The following is a 13,490-nucleotide window of genomic DNA, read 5'->3' on the forward strand; positions in this document are numbered from 1 at the left end:
GTGTGAGGTGATACCTCATTGTAGTTTTGATTTGCATTTCTCTAATGATTAGTGATGTTAAGCATTCTTTCATGTGTTTGTTGGCCATCTGTCTGTCTTCTTTGGAGAAATGTCTGTTTAGGTCTTCTGCCCATTTTTGGATTGGGTTGTTTGTTTTTTTGATATTGAGTTGCATGAGCTGCTTGTAAATTTTGGAGATTAATCCTTTGTCAGTTGCTTCATTTTCAAATATTTTCTCCCATTCTGAGGGTTGTCTTTTGGTCTTGTTTATGGTTTCCTTTGCTGTGCAAAAGCTTTGAAGTTTCATTAGGTCCCATTTGTTTATTTTTATTTCCAATTTCTCTAGGAGGTGGGTCAAAAAGGATCTTGCTGTGATTTATGTCATAGAGTGTTCTGCCTATGTTTTCCTCTAAGAGTTTGATAGTGGGTGGCCTTACATTTAGGTCTTTCATCCATTTTGAGTTTATTTTTGTGTATGGTGTTAGGGAGTGTTCTAATTTCATTCTTTTTTATGTAGCTGTCCAGTTTTCCCAGACCCACTTATTAGAGAGGCTGTCTTTTCTCCGTTGTATATTCTTGCCTCCTTTATCAAAAATAAGGTGACCACATGTGCGTGGGTTTATCTCTGGGCTTTCTATCCTGTTCCATTGATCTATAGTTCTGTTTCTGTGCCAGTACCATACTGTCTTGATTACTGTAGCTTTGTAGTATAGTCTGAAGTCTGGGAGCCTGATTCCTCCAGCTCTGTTTTTCTTTCTCAAGATCGCTTTGGCTATTCGGGGTCTTTTGTGTTTCCATACAAATTGTGAAATATTTTGTTCTAGTTCTGTGAAAAATGCCATTGGTAGTTTGATAGGGATTGCATTGAATCTGTAGATTGCTTTGGGAAATATAGTCATTTTCACAATGTTGATTGTTCCAATCCAGGAATATGGTACATCTCTCCATCTGTTTGTATCATCTTTAATTTCTTTCATCAATGTCTGATAGTTTTCTGCATACAGGTCTTTTGTCTCCTTAGGTAGGTTTATTCCTAGGTATTTTATTTTTTTTGTTGCAGTGGTAAGTGGGAGTGTTTCCTTAATTTCTCTTTCAGATTTTTCATCATTATTGTATAGGAATGCAAAAGATTTCTGTGCATTAATTTCATATCCTGCTACTTTACCAAATTCGTTGATTAGCTCTAGTAGTTTTCTGGTAGCATCTTTAGGATTCTCTATGTATAGTATCATGTTATGTGCAAACAGTGACAGCTTTACCTCTTCTTTTCCGATTTGGATTCCTTTCATTTCTTTTTCTTCTCTGATTGCTGTGGCTAAAACTCTAAAACTATGTTGAGTAATAGTGGTGAGAGTGGACAACCTTGTCTTGTTCCTGATCTTAGGGGAAATGGTTTCAGTTGTTCACCATTGAGAATGATGTTGGCTGTGGGTTTGTCATATACAGCCTTTATTATGTTGAGGTAAGTTCCCTCTATGCCTACTTTCATGAGGGTTTTTATCATAAATGGGTGTTGAATTTTGTCGAAAGCTTTTTCTGCATCTATTGAGATGATCATATGGTTCCTCTCTGTTATTCATTTTTAAGTAAAAATAGTAGTACATTAGCATGGTAGAAAATTAGAATAGTATGAAAGGGTACACTGAAAAGTAATCTTCCATCTCAGACTGCCAATCAACTGATACTAAGTTTCTTATGTACCACTCCAGAAATTGTCTGCACATATAAGCATGTGTTTATGAATATACAGAATGTGGAAAAATCTTAAGTGATTCTATAATTACATTTTCCCCGTCGATGATACAGAAGCAGAAAATATGACCCAGTTTCCTTCATTTACTTTGAAATTTCATAACTGTAAGCCAAACAATTTGCGTATTTGGTAGCTTATTTTTTGCCATTTTCTGTAGGCTTACCCTGTAGCCTCTATTTGTAGATTCAGCGGCGTATTTCTATATTTTATTTTCTAGTATTTCCAATATTCTGAATCACGAGAATACAATGATTGATTTATTGGATGTTTTTTTCTCTGAAAACTCAAAAGTTCTTGGCCAGTGATTCACACGAGCAGGCATCCCCCCGGAGCGAGCGGGATGGGGAGGGCGTTTGTTTCAAACTTCCTTCTCCTTTCACAGATTCTGATTAATCTGCCTGGAGGATTGGGGTGGGTGGAGGGTTGTCTCTTCCCCTTCTGGAATTGCAGTGCACACGAAAAGTATTATGAATGTGAACAGCCTGGTGGCAGGAAAAAGGTTGAAACCACTATTCTGTGCAGAAATCTCTTGAACAATAAATGTTACTTAACCACTATAATTCATCACAAGGAAAGAAAAGATCGGGATAAATGTCTAATGTGTAAGAAACACTCAGTGGGCTGTTACGGGGGAAGAATACTATATATTAGAGCACTTAGAAGCAACTCTAATTTGTAAAAACCCACCCTTACTTAAGCATGCCTCACATCAGTCTGTAACTAACAAGCACACAGGGAGAGATTTAACGTGTTAGTGTGATAGCTCTCTTATCTCATGTTATCTCCTGGGAAAATAAGCTCCTGGTCTTGGGCCTGTGACATACACTTTTTTTTTAATCTTAACACATGTGTTTTCTGTTTGCTGAAGTGGGCAAAGTAGATGTCTTACCTGGTTTGTTTTGAAATAATGTTCTGATTACATTCTGCTGTGCTCATTCAGTGTTTTTGCCCAAGTTCTAATTCCAGCTACAGTGATTTCCAGTTTTCTTTGAGGTGTGACACAAACAATAAAACAAGCTGCATGATAATAGTTCAAGATAATGGAATACGGTTTTTCCAAGGGAGATGGTAGCGAATGGTAGATTTCCTACTCTATCACGTGAGCCTGTAGATGACCTTCTACGTTAACAGGAAGAAGCGTTATCTTGACATGCAAAGTAGCGGGGTTCACAACCATTGCTTCAGCACACATAAAAGGAAAAACTGTCTGGAGTAAGCCTTCTCTTTTTTGTAAGGTTGTTTTTGTGGATAATTGCTAATATATTGTTTCTTATTCTGACAGAGCTTTGTTAAGGGAGAAGGGGGAAAGAACCAATATTTTGGGGGAAGGAGGTGGTCATTTCCTATAAGATATTAGAAGATAACCTACAGTATACGCTTTTCCTATCATTTTAATTTAACTCCAAATGAGAGTAATTTAGAAAAAATTCTTTGGAATTCATGGGTTGCCTAAAGGTCTCACCTGGCGGCCTGCTCCTAGAAGTACAGTCACCCTGTAATCAGTAGCATTCATTTGCATAGGATTACTCCAGTCTTAGGCCTTTTTAAACAATTTGTTCTCTGAAGTAGGTTAAGCACAGCCTCTGCGGTTTCACTTATTCTCTTAATTTTCTGAGCAAGCCGTATTTCATTGAGAGTCTAATAACGAACTTCAGCTCAGACTTGGTCAATTTGCTAGATTTCCAGTGAGCAGAGCCTTTTGCTTTATCACAGGGCCCCATGGTTGGGCTTGGTACCTGGTGGTTTGGTTTTGGATAAATGACGTTGTTTCTGCAGAAGCCACACCAGCCATAATGAGATGATACAAGTTACAGTACCTTTTCCTTTTTTTCCATTATTCTCTCTGAAACCATGACTTTGCAGTAGTCCTTATCTGGAGGGGATTATTTGGGGGTTGGGGGTTCTTAGCTGCAAGTGACAAAAATCAACTCTGCCTGATTTAAGTAAAAGGGAACATATTAATAGGATATCGGATGAGTCACCGGAACTCTGGAAGCCTGGAGAAGCTGGCCGGGGACTGCGCTATTATTCCAGTGATACGTTACCGTGGTGTACCCTACAGCTGCTTAGTGAGGACGTGGCCAGCCTCGGGAGTGGGCACAGCCAATACCACTGCACTGGCGCTGCTGCCACTGTTGTCTGCCCTCCTGCCAGTGTGCCTGTTGGCCCCCGCTTCCTTCCTAATTCAGAGCCTTGGTGAATGAGCCCAGCTGGTGGAGCTTAGGTCTTGTGCCAGTTCCTTTGCTGCAAGGGAGGCTGGTGTTTTCAGTTTCTTTGGTAGGAGGTGACCTCCCACTTCCCACCAGGACTCATCAGGTGATGAAATTTCTAATCGCGGGAAAGGGTTTCAAATGCTGGGCAGCCAAAAGGCCGAGAAACATCCAGCACAGAATTGGGAGAACGTCTTAACTCGAAGCGGTGTTATGTCTTTTCTCCTTTCCAGCCCATAGATGAGAGCAGCCAGATGAGTGACCTCCCTGTCAAAGTGACTCACACAGAAACCGGCAAGGTCCTGTTTGGCCCAGAAGCACCCAAAGCAAGTCAGCTGGATGCCTGGTTGGAAATGAATCCTGGGTATGGCACTAAAGCAGAATTATTGGTGTTCTTTGACTTTTCAGGTTTTTGTGGTCCTTGTAGAATCTGGGAACTAAAATAGCATGACCTTTGCTGAACTGCTTGAAGTTATTACCTGCATTTGTGTATAGAATGTGCCATATATTTGTGTATAAACACACACACACGCACACACACAGTTTTATGATTTAAAAAGCTAAGCCTCCTCTTCCTTCCCACTCCTTTTCTTGTAGTTACGAAGTTGCCCCGAGATCGGACAGTGAAGAGAGCGATTCTGATTATGAGGAGGAGGTACGTATATATCTCTGTTTGGAGTTCATTGGCTGGAAAGTTCACGGGGAAGCACCTGTGTCCTTCTGTCTCTTCGTCCTCCAGTTTTGGCCATCGGGTGACAGCTGAGGCTGAGGGTTTGACAGAGCTTTGCTGGTGCATTGCCTAGTAGCACAGTGACCTCTCGGGGGCTCCTGGCGAATGTGGAAGCTTGGTGAATGCTAAATGTATTTGAAACCGAGAGAAGCTGGCATTCAACTGGCGATGGTAGAAAGGTCTTCTGCGGAAAGTTGGAGATGGATTACTTTGGGAAAGGCAATTCCATGCTTCTAAGTCATTTACACTGAGGGTTAATGGCCTAAAAATGCCCGAAGTTATTTAGTCCTTGGGCCTGTTAGAAGCTGTAAGTGTGGAAACTTAGACCAAAAGGGCAACACGCACTTGGGTTAATTGATCCTCTTGGGTTTTTTCTTTAACTGTGATTCTTCCTTGAATTCTTTGGATATACTTGTTAGCCACATTTGTCAGTCTTTTGGAAGGAATACTCAGTATTTCCAGAACCTAAAATGGGAATCTTGGATACTTTTAATAGAAATTAAAGAATAATAAAGGTATCTTTTAGATCAACTTTAAAATCCTTAACAATTACAAATAGAAGGATTAAAAGATTATTATCTCAAAAAAAAAAAAAAAAAAGATTATTATCTCCTTTATTAGAGCATTGTTAGCGTATAGTCATTAAATCTGGTGTTTACCAGTGTAGGGGAATCTTGGTTCAAAGAATGCCATGGCCAGAGCAGAGCAGCCTTGCCAATAACAGCTCACCAGAATTTTAAGACGGTTGTTATTTTCTTCTGTTTTGTGGACCTGTGTTTTCTAAATTAATCTACCGTGGACACTTACTGCTTTTGCAAAGAGGAAAGATAATAGAAGTTACTTTTTTTTTTTTTTTAGAAAAAAAGCATGCTGTTAACAAGCAAATACTTTTGGAGGCATGCTTTATTTTATTTTATTTTTTTTAATAGGCTACTCTTTCTCTGAGGTACTTGAAACTTACAAAATCAATTTTTAAAATGTCTCTTGTGTACTCGGATGAATGGGCCCATAAATTCTTCCGTTGGAAGAATCTTCTCGTTGAGTCTGAGAGCCAGGGAGGGACAGAGATGAGGTAGAGAAGGCTGCTCAACCCACAGGTGCCCTCCTGAGACTGGCAACTGCAGACAGCTCTAGAGAGCTGGGACTAGAGTGAACTCTGACCTGGGGGTCCGGAGACCAGGTCCCCATCTCATGGCGAGTCATGTCCCCCCTCGGTGCTCACCTGGATGTGAAAGAGCTGTGCCAACTCCTCAGTTTACCCCTTGTGGCTCAGTGATCTGTGGTCATAGATTTGATCTTCAACATTACTATCATGTCAGTTTGTATTGTTTCATTCAAGCCTGATGGAAAAGCGTGGTTCTCTTTAAGCCTACTTTTAAAGGAAATTCTCCTGGGTCATCTGGAAAGATTCAGCCTTCAACACCAGTGGGTAGTAGTGGGCATTATGGATATTGAGTGAAGCTTTTCAACAGGCCAGCAAAACGAAGTACACAGTTGCGAGGTGGGGAGGTGATGAATCCTTTGCCATGTTATTGACAGTTTTAATCTAAATAGCCTGAAACGTGGGCTGTGAAGTGGCCACAGAAAGCACACACAGAAGGCCATGTGCTTACAAGCTCCAGTCTCTCCACTGTGAAGACGTGTGGGACCATCAAAGGCCCACTGGCATCATCAGAGACAAGGACAATACTTAAGATCCCGTCAGTTGGCTTTGGAGAGAAAGGTATAGAAGGTCACCAAGTTAGCAAGAGCAGATATGGTCTACAGGACTCTCTGATGACCAAATAATGATAAATATCCATCTTTCTGGCATGATTTTTACATATTTATTCTTGGGAGCAAGGGTTCCAGGGGATCCTCAGAGGGTTCCTTTTGTTCTTTCGTTCAGTGATGTAAACAGCGATGGAGAGGTAGGTGTTGCCTGGTGGAAGTAAGGGTTAAGCTTGCGTCCTCCCTCAGTTGTGTGCGCCTCACTTGCGAAGTAGAATACTGTTCACTCTCTTTTCAGACATCGCCAAGCCTAGGGATTCCCCCGTTAAAACGGAATCACCCCCGTATCTTTGTTCCTTCCCCAGGATGAAGAGGAAGAGTCCAGTAGGCAGGAAACTGAAGAGAAAATACTTCTGGATCCAAACAGCGAAGAGGTTTCCGAGAAGGACGCTAAGCAGATCATCGAGTACGTGTCTCTCAGAGTTCTGTCTCTTGCAGATGCATTTCGTGAGGGTTGCGCTTTATGGATTTTCTTTTAGAGAAGTTTGTCTAAGGAAGGAAGCCGACCTCACGCCCACGCTCCCCCCGAAACGCCGCCGTCAGAGGCCACCAGACTGTCCCACTGCTCAGCTCCCCGCTTGTGCCCTCCCCCACTTCATGACTTCCTCGTTCCTGGGCTCCTCGCATGTCACGCGCTTCCGTCCCACGTGGAACCTGCCCCTCCAACTGGCTGCCTTTCCCGCCTTCCTTAATGGTGCCAACACCCGCCCAGAACCCCAAGTGAGAAACGTCCTCGTTGCAGTAGCTGCTCAGCCACTGATTCCCCTACCCAGCTCTTTTCTTCTTATTAATTAATTAATTTATTTTTGGCTGTGCTGGGTCTTCGTTTCTGTACGAGGGCTTTCTGTAGTTGCGGCAAGTGGGGGCCACTCTTCATCGTGGTGCGCGGGCCTCTCACTGTTGCGGCCTCACTGTTGTGGAGCACGGGCTCCAGACGCGCAGGCTCAGTAGTTGTGGCTCGTGGGCTCTAGAGCGTAGGCTGAGTAGTTGTGGCTCACGGGCCCAGTTGCTCCACGGCATATGGGATCTTCCCAGACCAGGGCTCGAACCCGTGTCCCCTGCATTAGGTCTCAACCACTGCACCACCAGGAAAGCCCTACCCAGCTCTTTGCCTGTGTAGCTCTAGTGTTAAAATAAAACTGTGGTGAAACACTATGCAAAATAGAACATTTTAAAGTGATGAGATTAAAAAAAAAAAAAAAGCGGAAATAGACATTCTAATATTTTCTCCTTTTATTCCAGGGCTGTGTGCCCACTTCAGGAACCTTTCTTTTATTCATCTGCCCCCAGTTTCTTCACTGAAGGTTTTCAAGACCCCCCTCAATGGCCCCTCACTGCCTGTAGAATAACTCAGTAGTTGGTTAACAAGACATAGAAAATGGAAGACGACCTCTCCTCTTTCCTGTCTCTTTAATGTCACCTTTGGCCTCCCTCTCACCTGTCTTCCAAGTTTTAGGCGGTGTTCTGTGGATAGGATTTATCTTTGTACTTCAAGGGCCTAGGACAGCTTCACTGGCAAAGTGTGAACCTGCAGGTGTACGATTCACGCTCATAGCAGTCACTTGAGGTCGAGCGGGCCTGCGTTCAAATCCTGACGCCACCACCTTTCGTGTGACCTGGGCAAATTCGTGAACCTCTCTCAGCCTGAAGTTCTCCACAGGCATGAAGTGGGGATGGTAACAACAACGTCTGCCCTGCTTGCTTTTCGCGAGGATTACAGATAATATGTTTTAGCTGCCGGGCGTGAAGTAGGTGATAAATAAAGCTCTACTTCCTGCAGCTGTTTTCGGCTCTCCATTCATGCACCAACTTCTCTGTGTGTGACTCTCCACTTTCTCTGGCCCAGGACAGCTAAGCAAGACGTGGACGATGAGTACAGCATGCAGTACAGTGCCAGGGGTTCCCAGTCCTACTACACGGTGGCCCACGCCATCTCGGAGAGGGTGGAGAAGCAGTCGGCCCTCCTCATCAATGGGACCCTGAAGCATTATCAGGTAACTGGCGTGGTGTGTGTTTTCTTGGCAGGTCTCAATCTGTTACCTGATTTTGATTAGAGTACGTTGTGCGCAGGCCCATTGCTGCCGAGAGCTGACCACGGCAAACATTTGGGGCCGCATTGCTTCTAATATGGCGATTCTCTCCACTGTGCCCGTAATTCTTGTTTTAGAGTGTTCCATTTTACCGTCTTCCCTAGAGCGTACCCATTTTCTCTTCTATGGCTTTGGGATGGATTGTGTTTTCAGAAATCCTGGGTTAACTTTTGGAACCCCTTTACCGTGGATCTCTTTGGAATGGAAAACCCAGCCACATTCTATGAGTGTAGGGAACATCTGTGCCTCTTTTTCGAAGTAAGTGAAGTATGTATTTCTTCAAAAATGTCAGTGGCGTCTGTAGTTTAACACTATGGACTCAGCTACCTAGGAGTCGCTATCTACTACATTTACATGCTTTTTTTTTTTAAGACACATTAGAGTGGTGAGCATCCCTGCTTTGATGAAAACTACGCTGTAAGCATAACGTGTGTTTCATTTGACCTGTCTAGAATGAGGTCAGCTCCTGTCTTCTACCTCCTTCTACTTCACAGTGTTTCCCAAAGTGTGTTCCTCGGAACATTTGTCCCATGAGATAGACCTCCAAAAGAAAGGGAAAAATAGGTTCTGTGGTTAAATAAATATGGGAAATACTGTCAGCTAGAGCTTGGATTACGGTATAATTTACTATTCCAAATTTGGGTACTTATGAGAATGAACAGTGGCCCTTATTACTGATCATAGGTGTCACCCAGGACTTCCCGAGCCAACCAGACATCTGGGCACTCTAGCAATGACCCTTCTTGGTAATCCATGGTGTGCGTCAACACACGCATGGGCTCTGCAAAAATAAATGTGTAAATTCTAACTGCATGTCAGCATCCTGCAGTGAAATATCTTTAACTTTGTATTTCCCAAATTTCTCTGACTACCAAACTTTCTTTTCATGTATCATATACCTGTTCACATCCTGTAAAATTAGGGCCCTTTGGAATATACTTTAGGAAGTATATGCTTTAGGCCAACAGTTCTCGAACTCTTTGAACTTGGATCCACTAAACTCCTAAAACGTGGCACTGTGTTGGCTGCCACGGCATCAGGGTGAAGGATACAGAGGCCACTACTACAGTACTGCCTTGATCTGTGTTAAAGTGCCAGCAGTTTACACCCACTACTGCTTTTGCATCATCCGTGCAAACGCCAACACAATGTAAAAGGCAAATAATACCTCAGTGTTAATAAGAAAATCATTTTGACCTTGTGGATCACCTGAAAAGGTTTTGGGGACCCTCAGGAGTCCCTGGAGCACACTTTGAGAACCACTGCTCTGGCTGTTAGTAAGATCGTGTTTTCTCCAAAGACCATGCTACTTTCATGAAGTTCAGAGTTGTTTTCATCTGATTTGGCCTACCTGACATAGATGTTAACTTGTAGTTGGTTCTAATGAACTCTTGTATGTCTATATATGGCAGGTGCATCGTTAGATTATTCGAGAATAACTTTTAATGCTACATTGATTTCCTCCTGCCATCCAGCACCTTTGAAAGCATTCTTTGTCACTGTCTTCTCAAACCTACCTCCTCCTACTTCCATATGTGAATTTTTTTTTTTTTTGCGGTACGCGGGCCTCTCGCTGTTGTGGCCTCTCCCGTTGTGGAGCACAGGCTCCGGACGCGCAGGCTCAGCGGCCATGGCTCACGGACCCAGCCGCTCCGCGGCATGTGGGATCTTCCCGGACCGGGGCACGAACCCGTGTCCCCTGCATCGGCAGGCGGACTCTCAACCACTGCACCACCAGGGAAGCCCTCCATATGTGAATTTTATGGCCTTCTTCCTCTACTGGGCTGCTGTAGATTTCCTGAACATACCTTACTCTGCCCGCCTCCGGGTTTTTGCTTCATGGAGTTTCTTCTTCCTGGTCTCTGAGCATCCATATCTACCTGATGAAATCTTTTTTATTTCTCACAAACCAACTGAAATTGTGGCTCAAAGCCTTCCCGGATCACTCTATCCATGAGTAAGCTTTCTATCATCTTGCTCCTTGCCAAGTTTTTGTATTGAAAATAGTTACTTAACCTTGACATAGCTGAGGCCTTCTTGCTGCTTCCTGGAAAGGCACGTAAGCTTGGCTCAATACTCAACCCCTCCAGTTCCACGGTCTAGGAAAGTCCAAATCACTTCCCACTTTTTTTGTGAATTTCTAGTCCCCTCTGCTGCCAGTTTCTGCTTCTGTTTTATCTGGGATTAAGACAGATGCAAAATTCAGCCGCTTTGCCGATTTTCATAAAAAAAAAAAAAAATCCACTACCACTGAGTGTCCAAATGTTTCTGGCACTTATCTGACTTTCCTCAAGGTCTGGTGCTCTCGGGATCATGTTGCAGGTGCGCATCTCCTCCCACCCACCACTAAGAGTTCCCGGCATTCCCCTTCTGCCCCTGTGTCTTTTGTGCATCCCCGTGGGACCTCTTTCAGTCCCTCTCATTTCTTGGTGTTGCTGCTCTTCTGCAAAAACCTTTAGGATGATTCGGAGTCTTGCATGGTATGAGGTACCCTAAGTGCTTATCCAAGTATTTCTTCAAACCATTGCAGTGATCTTCCCAAGAAAAATTCTGGCCCATACAATTTTATATGTATGACACTGGCACTGCCAACCACGTCTTGGTGCGTGAATGGCTTATCGGGTCCTCTGACTGCAAGCTTCTGAAGGGAGGCATGCATATTACATACCTAGGTTTCCATCTGCTATAGCTCCTTGCATGGTCCATTTAACAAATATTGAAAGTAAAAGAATCACTTGCTTTGCTTTTACATAAACCAAATTAAAATTAATATTTCCCTAAGCATAACTTCATTAGCAAGCTAAATTGACTTTAGCAATTATATACAGATAGATAGATAGATAGATAGGTAGATAGATAGATAGTAAACACACACACACACATATATATATATATATATATAGAGAGAGAGAGAGAGAGAGAGAGAGAAATATGATCCTATCACTTAAACCAGAATCTGTGATATGGTGGTGGAAGGGAATTAGTGGTTGGAGAGGGAAGTTGAACAATGTTGTATTTTCACCCAGACTTTCTTGTGTTTAACATGGAAATCCAAAGCTGTGTCTCTGGTGCTGTGCTTTTGTTCTTTAAAAATATGTTGAACATGTTTCCAGGCAGTCAGCTGCCCTTGGGGAGCACTTACACTGCAAAGTTTCCAGGTGATGCCTGGGAGCTTTCTCCGCCAGGAAGTGCCCTCCTGTGGGCCCAGCAGGTGCCCCTGGCTCCCTGGTCACTCTGCGTCCTCGCTTGAGGGGATCCCACCCCGGGGGGCCGGGAGGCTCTTCGTCACCAAGAAGCCTGTTTCTAATGACCTGTGATCTTCGTGCCAAACCTGCCTTCTGGTTTGTTTTTCTTTAATCCTCATGGTGGCTTTTTGTGCTTGGAGTGGTTGGAATGGATTTTTGTTTGGGTTTTCTTCATCTATAATAATTCTAGAATGTCATGTACTGTGAAATGCTAAGTAGGGATGAACGGCAAAGCTGCTTAAAGTCCCCCCAGTATGCTCCAGCCCATCATTTCTAAATCTGATTAGCACCCAGCACCTGCCAAGCATCAGGGGTGATTACAGGCTCATGTATGAAATTCTCTTTGTGTTGGTGCTTCCCGTACTTTCCTACTGTGGGAAATCCAACGTATAGCACCGAGGAGTTAAGAAGTCGCAGCCTCACTTGCTTTGTATTAGTATTAATTACCTGTGCAGATCTTGGATAATTGAAGCAATTACTCTTCATTTCAGCTCCAGGGCCTGGAATGGATGGTTTCTCTGTATAATAACAATTTGAACGGAATCTTAGCTGATGAAATGGGGCTGGGAAAGACCATACAGACCATTGCACTCATCACTTATCTGATGGAGCACAAAAGACTCAATGGCCCCTATCTCATCATTGTTCCCCTTTCGTAAGTAAAGCCATTTATTCTGCAGTTATCTTTCTTGATGTTGGAGCTTGCCCTATTCATAGTTTGTCCTTGTTTTTCCCTTAAGGCAGAATTGTAGCCTGTAGTGGGATTATCAAGAGCATATAATCCGGATTTAGGTTTTCTTTTCCCACCCTTTGATTGGCTACATAAGCACAGGATGAAGTGATTGTTTTTCAGCCCTTAGCATTGCGGTCTACACAGCCTGTACGCTGTGCAGTGGGTCTCATTCTTCATCACGCCTAAAGTGGCTCATGAAGCTGAAAGGTTTTGATTTTTTTTTAAGATTTCTTTGATTTCTTTTTCTTTTTCCATTTCCAAAATGTTATATATATTCAAAAATTATATATTCTTAAATCTTCCTTTAGTGTCCCTCTTAAAGCAGAATCTAAATCAAAATCGTAACTATGAATTTTGCATTAAACCGCCCTCAGTACTCGCAGTTTATCTGCAGTGACTTTGTCGCTTTGTAAGGATGGGTCTTCACTGTTCTCCGTTAAATTCCCGGTGCCTCGCCCACTGCATGGCTCCTCACGGGTCTTTGGTGGATACCCCTGAGGGAAGGGATACCTGTTCAAAACCGCCCTCCTTGGATGGGAGTGTGTCTCTGACTGTGGGTGTGAGGTTGCAATTCTGTTCACTGAGATCCTCTTCTAGATCTCAGTGCTAATTACAGACTTGGGCCTTGAGAAAAAATATTGTTTTAGTATTTCCTTCAAATTTTGTCTAAATGAGAGTTATTTACAGACCTCTTTAATCCGTATTATTTGAATCCATGGAACTTAGACACCCTTTCCATATTATCTACATCTTGAACATATATTTTGGGTTTTATCTATGTTTTGCATGTTCTGACTCATATGTTACATTGATGCTTTCAGGGATTTTGCCTTTTAAGGCACTTAATATTTTTCCCCTGCCCCCTCTTGACAGATTTACTTTGTATGTTCATGTGCTTTTGTCGTTTCTTTTTCTGGACTCAACTTTTCTCTGAACTTTATATGGCTGTTTCTAAAGAG

At 43.0% G+C, this 13,490-nt stretch overlaps 1 protein-coding gene across 3 annotated transcripts in view; it reads left to right on the plus strand.

The window, feature by feature from the left end:
* Positions 1-13,490, plus strand: part of SMARCA2 (SWI/SNF related BAF chromatin remodeling complex subunit ATPase 2) — a 173,887-nt gene that overhangs the window by 55,081 nt on the left and 105,316 nt on the right. For all 3 annotated transcript variants that reach the window (XM_024734212.1, XM_024734210.1, XM_024734211.1), the window contains 5 exons: positions 4,197-4,327; positions 4,561-4,618; positions 6,769-6,869; positions 8,310-8,457; positions 12,290-12,453. In XM_024734212.1, the coding sequence (XP_024589980.1) occupies positions 4,197-4,327; positions 4,561-4,618; positions 6,769-6,869; positions 8,310-8,457; positions 12,290-12,453 (602 nt within the window). The remainder of the gene's footprint in view (positions 1-4,196; positions 4,328-4,560; positions 4,619-6,768; positions 6,870-8,309; positions 8,458-12,289; positions 12,454-13,490) is intronic.

This window comes from Neophocaena asiaeorientalis, unplaced genomic scaffold, assembly GCF_003031525.2.
Source record: "Neophocaena asiaeorientalis asiaeorientalis breed wild unplaced genomic scaffold, Neophocaena_asiaeorientalis_V1.1 scaffold256, whole genome shotgun sequence".
Taxonomy (NCBI): domain Eukaryota; kingdom Metazoa; phylum Chordata; class Mammalia; order Artiodactyla; family Phocoenidae; genus Neophocaena; species Neophocaena asiaeorientalis.